Raw genomic sequence first — 13130 nt, 5'->3', positions numbered from 1 at the left:
TTTACTTCAGAAATACATGTTATATGAAATTCATTGTAACCAATGGATTTCAGACAATTCTTAGAAAAAAGTTTATTATTGGCTTAGCTTTCATACTGTATATATATATCTGTGTAATTCTTTTGTTAGTCTAAACTTTGAACTTAAAAATACCCCAGAATTGCTCAATAAAACCTCCATGTTTACTATATTTAGGAAATAAAAGATGGATAGGAGATGAATAAAGTGTTACGGTGTCAATAATCCTTGTATTATCCTGCTGAGAGTAACACATAAAAGTTTTTTAGACACTCTAAAAATATTTTTATCCGACTACAAAAGAGGACATTTTTAAATTTCAAAAGTGGAGAGAAAAATCCAAAACATTATGTCCGTTCTTTATACATTCTTTGGATGGCTAAAAAACTGACACTAGTTTATTTTTTTCGGTGTTTCTAGTATATAAAAATTACTTTAAAGGGATTTTAAAGTGTTAAATACACATTAAACAAATTTTAAATTTAAGAAGATGATTGTAGAAAAATTTCAAATGATGCTCATGTTAATGTACCCGTTTACTAATTAAGTTATTTTAATGAGATAATTTGAACTAAAATGTTGACAGTATTGTTGGAAGATGTATGACGTTTTATTCGACAACAACAACTACAAAACTTATGTTTAAATGTACGTCACAGTTGTTATTACACTGGTTGAGTAAGAACAGATTTTCTAAAGTTAAACAAACATGTCCTGAAGCTATTTGTAGCTAGCCATGACCTTAAATATCACACAGTTTTGACTTTATCTATGTTTTACAATAGAAGAAAACGCAACATAACTGTATTTTTTATACAGTAAAGAAGCTTTCGAGTTGTACTTTTTCACGTAATCTTCATCTCATGATGGTCAAGAAGATCATTAGATATGCAAATGACGTTATCATCCGACTGCTCCCAGCCAAATTTCTCACAAGTTATAATTACTAATTAGCTATTTTAAGCTAAATATTGATCAGATTTAACTCAGAAAGTTGTAAATTTAGAGGTTAATCAACTGATAAGTAACTTAAATAAAGTTACTTACCAGTTATCACTAGGTATCTATGGTGTAAAATATATTGAATCGATAATAAAATAGTATAAATATGTTTAAATGTAATTAATAAATTTTAATGTAGTTATACTGCATGTTAAGTTTTGATAACAAAGATTCAATTTGTTTTGGTACATTTATTTACTTTCTTAATGCAGTGGCGAAGTTGTGCTATTTTCCTTTGCAAGAGTTATCTTGTTTGTTCAAGGGATAAATGGATGTTGCACCATCTCCACGGAAACTTTGTGATGGAATTGCACTTTACTTTTCTATGCTTCCATGATGCTGTAATGAATTTTAAAAGAATAATAACGTTTATCATCCTTACAGATTACTCTGCCCTTTTTTAAATACATTATTTAGTCATGTATTGAATATTGCTCAAGATTAATACTGGAGAAAATGGTAAGTGATCGTAAATTAGTATTTTAGAATGTAATAATTAATTACATAGGTAGAGCATATAAGTAAAACTTAGAAATGTAAGCAAGAATAAATGCAAAGTCTTGCATCTCTTGTTGCTGATCTTATCTAAGTGGATAAGGAAGAGGAGATAGAGACTTTGCATGAATGTCTCTAAAAAATTACTAAGTTAAGCATCTTTGTGCAGAGCATCAAACAATAGACGTTGCATTTTATACCAAGTAGGTGATTTTTGTTCAAAAATCGCCATGCTTCTTATATCGAATCTGGATCTTCCATGGGTTAATGAAAATTCCCCTAAGCTTTCAGTAAGCTATAACTAGCTCTGCCTTTCTTGAAAATAAATGTTATTGTTTAATCCAGGAATGTCCAACCCGCGGCCACTTAATATTTTTATGCGGCCACAGCACCCTAAATTTTTTAGGTACATTTTCATTTATTTAGGTAAAGTATGTCGTAAAAATTATTCTCGTTTCACTGGATGTCGAAATGATGTAATTGGTGCTAGAAAATTGTTTTATCTAGAAAACTGTTACGCATGTGAGGTGGAACATACTGTTGTAAACAATTCTTTTCGTGCATGAGAAACATCAAACTGCTGAAAGAAATATGTCGAATGATTCCCATTTAACTGACATTCTTAAAATTAAGTCTAGTACCATAAAAGCAGATATTGACAATATTATAAAAGGAAGGCAATGTCAAAAATCGCATTGGATTTTTTATTTTTATTTTGTGTGAGTATAATTTTTTTACAGTCAATAATACAGTATTTTTTGTAATTATATATATTTGTTATTAAAATTTGATATTCACATTTTGAACTTTTTAAAAGCATATATTTATATAAAGTACTCTCGTGGCCCGCTGAATATACGTAAATTTCTAATTTGGCCCATAAGGATAAAAGGTTGGACAACCCTGATTTAATCAAACGGCTTGTTAAATTCAGCGCTGCTGCTTTCGCTGCAATCACTGCTGAAGGTGTTTTAATAATGCACACAGAGCAGCGCTGCAATTTTAAAATGGCAGATCTCGATGCAGCTGTTAGAATGTTTTGCGAATTATTTAATTCGAAACATTTTAAAAATAATCCATTTTTGCTATATAAGACTTTGTTTGAGAGGTAAAATTAACAATTTAAGTTTAATGCAAGCAGCTTCTTTCTGCAGCATAAGGTAGGTAGTAAAACATTTTCAATATAAAAGTTTTATCAAATCTTTTATTTTACTAATGAGTATTTAAAAAAATTAGTACAAACAGAATGTCGAATTAAGGTGATCAAAACCTTACACTTTTTATTGTCACATCATATAAGAAATCAACTTCTCACATTTTCCCGGTGGAGGCAGCCATCTTGTTGCAGCGAGAAAAGCAACTAAAACAAGCGCTGCAGATTTAACCTCGAACCAGTGAGATCGCTGCAAAGATCGCTGCGCGCAGCGCTTCAAGAAAACGAGTTTAGCAACACTCTCTATGGCATCGCTTAGCAGCACTGCGAACAGCGCTTAGTTTAACAACAACCCGAAATATATTATAATTACTTTTTTTAGAGCAGAATACAATAAAAAATATAACAAGAAAATGGCGCTGAGTGCTTCGCAGTGGGAAGGCTTAAATACACTAAATACTTTTTCTAAATATTCTGCGATAAAATAAAGATGCATCTTGTATGTCGTAAAATAAGGTATTTATTTTAAAAACGTGCCTAAAATGATGTAAAATATAGTTATGGAGCTTTAGATGCATAAGATGTTACATATTGGAAACCGTGGAAATTTACGCAGAAAAACTATAAAATAATTTATGGATGATGATGACGATGGTCTATTGATGTTGATTCATCACGCCCTCATCATTTCTTCATCTAACAGCATAAAATTCCACTGATCATCTGAGATTTCTCCTCCATCCTTTCGTATCATCGAGACGAAATTTCTGATATAATTGTGTTTTTAACACATTTAAACTTGTTTAATTATCAAAATAAGTATAATATAAATATTACATTTAAATTTGAAATTTTTTAAAACAAAAATCATATATTTGAAATGATTATTCCGGGGTAGAAAACAAGAAGTTGAAGTAAAATCGTACGTTATTATGAATAATAGGTAGAGGTTTGACCTATCATTTGCATCATTATTACATTGTAGAATATTCATTGATGCGGATGAGGATTATTATTATTTTTTTCTTTCTGGAAACTTAAAATACTGAGCGAACTATTCACGGATCGACGATTTTTATGGATATAAATCTGCATTAAGGAAAACAGAATTATCGTTATTATTTGTTTGCTTGTCATAACGTAATGCCGTCCATTAATGCTAAATTTAAATTGGTACAATTTACATCAATAATCATTCGAACGTTGCCCACCATTTTGTTTTCTTTTTGTTTGTTTCTGAAGGGGGAAAACGTTTGAGATGAATAAATTGAACTATTTTGTAGTCGTTTGTATAGCAAAGAAAGAAAAAAAATTTATTGATTTATTTATCTTTGAATTTAGATAGTCGAAACATTATATAAGTGCATTTTAATGAGATGTTATTGTAAGGAAATAAAGATTTTTTTGTAGGAAAATATAGAAAATTTCGATATTTTAACGTCACGAATTTGTAACGATTGTCACCAATTTTGTTTCCTTTCTTTAAAATTTTCTTGGTGTTATGTTTTTCTTCTTAATAAATACTTCTCTGTGATGTTTTTAAATGTAAGGCTTTTGAATTAAAAAAATGTGACCTCTATGCTGCAACCTTGTAACGTGTGGAGTTCTAAACTGCAGCCTGCGAGAGGCCCTAAACTGCAACTTGTAACGTGTGAGGCCCTAAGTTGCAACTTGTTTAGCTTAAATATAAATTAGGCTTTGCTTCAATCATCAAAATATGCAACTATTATCATGTAATAATGAAGGATAATTGAACAACATTTTATAGTGAAAATTTGGATTTTAAATTAAAATAAATTGTTTATTTAACAGTTTAAAATGAATAATATTTTTATATGGAAAAATTATTCATTATTATTAGAATAATTTATCGAGCTACATGCCATAAGGAGGTGGAAAACAATTTTTGATATGGATGAGAAATATTTTGATACAGATATATGAACATCTAAAGTCATGATACAAGTATAAGAGCATTTAGAAAGCCTTGTTACAAGTTCAAGAACATTTATAAAGTCTTGTTACACGTACACGAACATTCAGAAAGCCTTGGTACATTCATACAAGAACAATCAGAAAGTTCTAATACACGTACAAGAATCTTAAAAAGTCTTGATACGAGTACAAAAGCAATTAAACAGTCTTGATACATGTACATGGGCATTTAGAAATTTTCGATACAGATCTAATCACATTTTAAACATAAAAGCATATATATATATATATTGTTCATAGAAACAAAGTGCAAAGTGGTTTATGATACAGCAGATCAGTTATGTTAACATATGTAGCAACATTTTCCCAAATTTAGCAAATCTTCTACAGTGTTTCTGTACAGTGTATACAATTCCTGATTATATGTGAACGTTTTAAAGTTTTACTAACGCAAGTGTATGAAAAGAACCCATTATTCTCAATAGAGTTTCTTTAAAACAGTAGAGAGATGAAAAAAAGAGATTGATATTCTGTCACGTCTTACGTGAGTTATGGATCTTTTTTTCTGAATACTTTATTGTAAGAAACACGATAATTAATGACATTTATTAATTATTTTTTTTATAGAAATAAAGATTCTTCAAGAGACGTTCGTATAAAAAACAAGCTTTTAATAAAATACACAATTTAAAACCCGATATTGTCAATAACCGAGAAATGAAAGCAAAAATTGGAAACAGGCACACACAACATAGGCCAGTGTTGTACAACCTAGTGCTTTGTTGATGTTCCTGGCACACATAGTACAATCATCTTCTTGATTTTTTTTATATTTTGTTTTTTTTATAAGGATAAAACTGACATTTATGAACACCGATAAATTGCATTCTTGTCAAAACATTTAGCTTACACTCATCATAATTATAGAATTTCTGCGTCATGGGTTGTATGCAATAACGCAATAGTTATCAGTTATAATTCTTCCATCTTGCTGTTTTTTATTTTCGTTAAACATTCAACAATTTTTTTTATATTCATTGTGTCGGATGGTATAACACAAAATCTTCTGCAGCTATGGTCAATTTTAAAATATAGTTTACAGTACTCGCAACACGGCTTCATACGCTCACTCCTTCCATCGGAAACAAGAAACGACAAGAGTTTATGGAGTTGTACAGTTAAAAAGAACGAGAAAAAGTAAAGATAATTGGAATAAGTTAGTGATATTGTACAGTGATTTTAATTTATTTTTATCTGAAATCGTATAAATCTTTAACTTGGCACGTTAAGTCTGATTAAGAGAAGAGGGAAATAAAAGAAGATACAATTTCAATGCGGTCAGTGAACTCTTTACATCTTAAGCTATCTTACTACTTTACAGTAAAGAGGAGGGGGATGAACCATTAGGAATTATCAAATGTGCTCTTTCAAGCGTCTTGTCTTTCTTTTCTGAATTACTAGAAATAAATTTTCTGCTGCACTCCAGCAATTTTATCATCGTTAGTGATTTCTTCTTCACGCGCGATGTACTATCATAACGGGTGTAGATTTGGCTGATTTTCTTTGTTCGTCTGGCTATCATGACCTGTTTATTCCTTTAAATCAGTGAAAAAAAATGTTAAATAATAGCTAAACAACAGAAAAATATCGAAATGGTTTTTAACTTACAAGTTGAAATGTGTAATTTCTGATGCATGTTATATATAAAAATAACAAGTAAATGTATCTTCTACCAGTTTCGATTATAGAACATTCGTTGCTCAAATATTTTAGTTTTCAGGAAAGTTAGGAATATACGTTGAGCATCAGGAAAAAATTCAGAAAAATTCTTATAAAACCGTTTAAAATTGCGATTAAAAAATCGAAATTTTAAATGATTTTATAAGAATTTTTCTAACTAATCCGGTGATGCTCAACGGATTCGAAGCAATACAAGGTTTGAAATTGAAAATTTTGATAACTTTATATTTAAAAATATATATAAATATATTGAAAAGCATTAATTTTATAGAATTTCGACCAATTTTTAAATAAAAATCTATGATTTATCAAACAAAATTTACAATTTTTATAATCTTCTCCACACGTCTAGTGTTAAATGTAAATCGTGCCATTTTGTGAAATAAAATTTAAATATTTATTAAAAATAATTAAATAGAAAAATAATATGTAGATTCATAAATCAATTTTTAGTACAATTTCTTGTCGTTTCTTGTATCATTTCTAGAGATTTATCCAAGAATATCGATTCTTCATCCGCATCATCCGATTTTAAGCATATATCTTCCATATTATTTTTAACAATTCAAAAAAATAATGTTGCCTTCTAGATTCTTCTCTACATTTCTCATTATCATGTATACTTTTTTTTCTTCATTTTTAGCATCGATCACATTTACACGCACACATATATACACACTTGTATATATGTGTATGATAAATGATAGATGGAAGCTATCACAATACTTCTGAGCTCAATTTGTAACTCCATACAATATAATTTTTTTAACTTAAAAATGAAAAAAAGATTACCGCTTCCCTCTTTTGTAAGCACCAAATTTGGCATCAGACTTCTTCTGAGTTGTTACAATTATTAGTAAAAAATAAATAAAAATAAGTCATAGATCTAACAAACTGTAGTTTGATCTAACTTAGGAGACAAACGAACGACATATAATCTTTGATTCCTCGTTATAAACATTAGAAAAAGCACATTTTTTTTTTCTGACAAATAATCAGAAAAAGATTTTTTTGTGTGTTTTTTAGATACCTTCGACAAAGATGCTGGTATTTTTATATATATATATAATTTTGGAATTGCCATCAGCTATGTAAATAGTTCTAGATAAAGGATATGTTCTTCCATGGTCGTATATTAGCATGTTTTTTTTGTGTATTTTTTGTTTTTATATAGATGCTAATTGATGAATCAGGCAGGCTTTTCACACACAACACTTACATAGAAGTGGCTCTGGTGTGAGCTGATATCTTTGCAGCATCCCACGGATGTTAGGATACTCATCATCACATTGCACATTTTCCAAGTAACAAAAGTATCATGTATATTAGAGCTGAATGTAAATTTGGTGCTCCATTGTTGTCTATAACTGGATCTGCTAATAATCCTCGAGTTCTTTGAATAACTTCTGTTGAATATTTACCAAAACCTGCAGCATTCCTTGCAGCCACTCGTATGACATAGTCCGTATTGTACACTAAATTCCTCAGGATATATTTACTTGCTGTTAAAATATAATGCATTTTTAATTAGTTAATTGAGTAGTATTTATATAAAATTACTTAAATTTAAAAAATATATATATAAAATAAATATCTGATGCTACTTCTACTCATACTGACGTGCACTATTCTACTTTATGGTAATGGTGTGAGATTTTTCGAAAAGTTCTTCTCAATTTTCGATGGCTCAAAAAGTTTAATAATGATATTATTTAGTTTTAAAAACACATTTTTCAATTGATTTAATCAATGAAACTTTTATTAATCCCTGAGCAATGGTGTTACCATGAGGGCCAACACTATACGACTTAAACGTATGCAACACCAATTCTTCCTCCATCTCTTTACAGAGAAGATACAAGGATTTATCAAAAATCTTGATATAACATTTCTTAATTAACATTTAACTAAGCAAAATGTAAATGTGTCCAACTTGAAGACAGATTTAAAATATTATAATTGAAGGAATTCTATTGGATCGTCAACCTCATCATCAGCACCAAACTCCAAATTAGCTAAAGAAACAACACTTCACTTAAGATAAAATATTTAAATAATTGGCATTGTCACACTTGTCTAGAGAAAACCGAGGTAGCTTTGTGTTTATTTTAATAATTTTTTCTTAATATGATCCGAGAAGGTGAAGGACAAGGAAAACCAAATACAGGTACTTAAATATTACACTGTGCACCGTCTCTAGCTGGGTCCCATAAAAAAAAATTATCAAATTTTCTATTTCTTCTGCTCTTTTTAAAGATTTGGTCTTATTTACATATAGCTTATTAAAAGAACATCTTTCGAAAGCGCTGATTTTTCTCTTTAACCAGTGTAACCAATCTTCTGTCGTAAAAACCACCTAAAGAAACTTGAAATTCACTCTAAAACTCAGAGTTTCCCTAAATAGTTTTGCTCCAGGTGCAATGCATAAGAAAAATGTATTAGTCTTTTGACAAATACAAATTTTCACTTGAGTGCCCACTCCGCCGAGCACTCAAGTGAAAATTTGTTTCTCTTGATGACTTTTAGAAAGTCCTACTTGTCTCTGAAAGTCCACTAACCAATATGGGCAGACTACATTTTCTCCCTAAATTTCCCTCATCCTTCAGATTTCCCCTAAATTTAGGGAGAAACCCCCAAGTTGACATCACTGTTTGTAACTCAATTTTACAATAATCCAATAATAAAATATCAGCAATTTTATATTCAAAAGACTAGAACCGAAACTGGAATATCCGGATACAGATCTTGGAAACGCCCGTGAACGACAATTTATACCATAAAAGTCTGTGAGCGCTTTATGCAAATCCATAAAGACAGGAAAACAATTTATCTAAGAGACATATGTATTAAACCACACAAGAGAAAAAAGTTATACTCATAGCCTTTGTTTATATAATGCACCATAGAAGGATGTGAAGATAGTATGATTATTAACCCATAACAGTAATCTTTCACATAACATAAACGAAAAAAATTTTCTAATGACATTTCTTAGACTGATCACCCTGCAATTCTCTAGTCTCGATCATTTTTATATATATTTCTTAGACTGATCAAATTTACAGTAACAAATTGTCCAATATGCTCATTTATTCCCTCATTTATAATCCCATCTTCACCAGGGGCTTTCGATGATCTAATTATGTTTGTAACATACAGTAATTCATTCATTTCAAACTGCTGTATATTTCTCAGGTGGGTTGACGAACGTAGCCATGCCCCCATTGTTAGAAAACACAGCAGTCTAACCTAAACAGAGAATGGAGATGGAGCCCAATTGTGTAAGTTCGCACCATATCTAAAATTCAGAAACAAGACCAATGACACATGATCAGAACTCAGCACTAATCGATACCAAATTAATCACAGAAGAGCCCAACTTAGAAATGTAAGTGTATTTTACAGGAAGTTCCTTTGATTTTACCATTTAAGGTGATTAAACTATTCGCCATCAACATCTGGAAAAATTTGTCATCCATCAAGTTTTACACATCCTGCGATATGAAGATATTATTATTTATACAATCCTCTGGGATTAAAGTATCCAACTTATCACCTACTCTTTCATTGGCATCTCCCATCATTAGAAGGCCAAGGATCAAAATACACAATACTTATATAGAACGTAACTATTATTAATTTAAAGTTTTTAATAGTGTAATCTCGACTACTATAAAGTTTTTAGATTAATGTAATTAGCGTATGAAACCAACAGATTTATGAATCAGCATAATTAAACCCCAGAAGCTCATACCTTAGACTACTTTTAAGTCTTTGGTCTAAGGAAAATTGGCTTCCCAACCTACTGCCCAATATATATTGGGCAGTAGGTTGGAAAGCCAGTTTTCCTGAAGCGACTACTCGCAATCTTGAAATCAATTTGAAAAAATCCACATTTCCAAAACTAGTGAGCAACAAGCCTTGACAATTTGACAAGATAATGTTTTGATTACATGAATCCATTATTATCCTCGGGTTCTGGAAACATTCTCTCTGCGTTATTATCTCTTACTTCTGAAAATTCATAAAAAATGATGAAGTTTAACTACAAACGTAGGAACTTTTATGAATTATCAGAATTTCTGCCCGAAGCGAAGATCTTTTTCCATCTCCCTTCATAAAAGGGCTTTTTTTCTTTACAATTTAGACTGAGGGCAGAAATCATCGAAAACAATAGATTTACCTCCAGACTTAATTTTAACAAAACGAGAAAGAAATTGCTTTCATTAAGCCATTGAATTCAATCAATATCTGATTACATTTACCCGTTCTGTAACAGTTCCTTCTTACTTCATTAGTCACCGTATTTAGATCATGGTCCATAATTTCTTAGTAAAATTGAAATTTATCAGGGAAAAATCTACTTTCTGGTAAAGACGATTTCAATTAGCAATTCTTAGCTTCTTACTCTTCAAATTTGCGTAACACAGTGTCCAGTTTTGTTCCGATGTTTGTAGTCGATTCACAATTATCATAAACTTTTCATCCACGTACGAAATTTTAAGCATGCTTCGATTCGAAAGGATGACACTGATGCAATACATGGGCGATCTGCCAAGGGGAGGGAAAATAACTTTTATTTTCCACTAGACACAAGAAAATCCGGAAAACTCCACGTGGCAGGTCTACTAGTGAGGCCGAAAACCCACTCGACCTGTGTTCAGTGGTTTCATCCACTCAGCCACTGTTGAGCCATTTTTAAAGTATGGTTTAGTCCAATCTTTCAACGTTAAATTTGAAAAAAAAATTGTGAAAATTAAAGTGAATTCAAGTTATTATTATTGTTTTTCTATAAGATTAGAGTGAAATTAGCATTGAGACAAAGACAATTTGCATTATTATTAGTGAAAGCATGCTTACTGTGCTGTGAATAGTGCACGAAGTATAAAATTGAATTCACCTGAAAATCTTCCATTGTAATGGCACATATTATCGAAGTACTCACCAACCCCAAATTCTTGACTGTTTGCATCGGGCCAAGCTTCAGAAAGTTGTTTATACTCTACACGATAACCTAAGAGCCTAAGATTATCATCCCTCTCTAATGGGTCATTCAGGTATAGTATAAGCATCCCTGGATCTTCTGCGATTACTGAGATCTTCGGTGGAGGAGGTTTAACTGCAATAAAATTAAATGGCAAATCATAATGAAAATTAACAATCATAAAATTAATTTAAACGCGTATTATGTTCAATAATCTGATACAAGTTGTATACAATTTCATTTAAAATATTGCTTAGTTATAGAAAACTAATCGTAATTAATTATCTAGACATAAAATAGACAAAAATTTAAATAAATTATTATTAGAAATATAGGTGGTCTCATAAAAAATATGTAATATCTAACTACTGGAAATTTTAAACAATTTAAAATTTGAATTGATGTTACTAAGTGATGATTGGTCGAAGTAAGAAAAACGTCATAACGTAGGCGTATCTTCGATATTTAAATCAGCGATGTCAGATCTGAAAACTTTTTACTTATTTTCTCGTTTATTTTAAAGTGGACTATCAATATTTGAAATTATTTTTCATTAATGTTACAACTGTTTTAACGTCTAAGTTTTTATCTAATTTATTTACATTTTGAGCACTATAAATGTAATTAATTATAAATATAATAAAAATAATGCCAATAATAGGAAAACATTTAAAAGGCCTTTTATTGACTCCGTTCTGTGAATACTAGAGAGTCTTTTAAATCATACCAAATGTGGATTCGACTAGGCCTATAGCCGGGGCCCAACATATGACTTACCCACATAAAAATTTTTGGAGTTGTTTGCCCGGATTTGATCCTGGATCCCCTAGAGCGCCTAAGGTTTTTATTGAGGCCTCAATAGAAACCTTAAATAGGAACTAAGAATAGGATTAATAAGCTGTTATCTTCCCTATTTGATACTCTTTCTTTATTTTATTTTAAGGCAAATATATATAAAAATTTGTGAATTTAATGAACTTATTTTATTATAGAATGAGATTTATGCTATCGTACAGTATGTCTGACTTTAAAGTATTATTAGAAATTAATAAAATTTTGTATAAAGTTAAATTTGCCGGAAAATGTATGTAAAGGGTGGCCCAAAAAGTCAATTAAAATAAATCGTAAATTCAGTTTAAATTTACAATGGTTAACTGACTTTTGAACTAATTTCTGAGCTTAAACCATAAATGACTTTCTAATCACCTAAAAATTCAGTTTCGGGTGGAGAATTTTTAGATTTATATTAATTAATAATCATAAAAATATAATAGACGAGTGACATCGCATTAGCTACAATTTTTAATCATCTGTAAATTTAAAAAATTACGTGACTTCCGGTCCAGATCAAAGGTTCTATACAGCTAATTGGGACCTAAAGCTTCCCATATCCAGTCTCGGCTTTCAATTAATTTCGTTCTCGAGATTAACGAAGGACGGACGAACAGACAGACGGACAATAAACAATTATTTAACAGTATAATTAAATATTTTCAGTTTGTAAAACTAGAGACGAGCGTAATTTCAAGCAACATTCTGAACGAATGCCACGCATAATCGATGAGAAAATGTAATAAAATATTAAAAAATTCTTTGAAAATTTTAAAAATATATTAAAATCAAACTAATATACTTTAAATTTTAATTAAAATTAACACGAAATTTTACCTCCTTGCTCTAAAACTATCGTCCTTTCTTTAACTCCTAAGACGTTTGACACTCGACAAAGATATTCACCAAACATAGAAGCATTGTGTACCTTAATCTAAACACACAAAAAAAAACACTTCATTAAACTATAAA

General features: G+C 30.2%; 1 protein-coding gene across 2 annotated transcripts in view; it reads right to left on the bottom strand.

Moving 5' to 3' along the window:
* Positions 1–5253: 5253 nt before the first annotated feature.
* LOC136989482 (limbic system-associated membrane protein-like) overlaps positions 5254–13130 on the bottom strand; it is a 241417-nt gene continuing 233540 nt past the window's right edge. Inside the window, exons 7-10 of one of the 2 annotated variants that reach the window (XR_010882921.1) lie at positions 12996–13092; positions 11289–11462; positions 7563–7845; positions 5254–6198 (exon numbers count right to left, since the gene is read on the bottom strand). Coding sequence is in view for 1 of the 2 variants with exons in the window: in XM_067287651.1 (XP_067143752.1) it covers positions 7628–7845; positions 11289–11462; positions 12996–13092 (489 nt within the window). In the remaining variant the exon portion in view is untranslated. Of the gene's footprint in view, positions 6199–6702; positions 7846–11288; positions 11463–12995; positions 13093–13130 lie in introns of those variants that run through there. The other variant, XM_067287651.1, reaches the window with a different exon arrangement.

The sequence above is a fragment of the Centruroides vittatus genome, unplaced genomic scaffold (genome assembly GCF_030686945.1).
Source record: "Centruroides vittatus isolate TY-2023 unplaced genomic scaffold, ASM3068694v2 scaffold_576, whole genome shotgun sequence".
NCBI classification, from domain to species: domain Eukaryota; kingdom Metazoa; phylum Arthropoda; class Arachnida; order Scorpiones; family Buthidae; genus Centruroides; species Centruroides vittatus.
The sequence above is the reverse complement of the archived record's forward strand: the minus strand, read 5'-3'. Positions and strand labels throughout refer to the sequence as shown.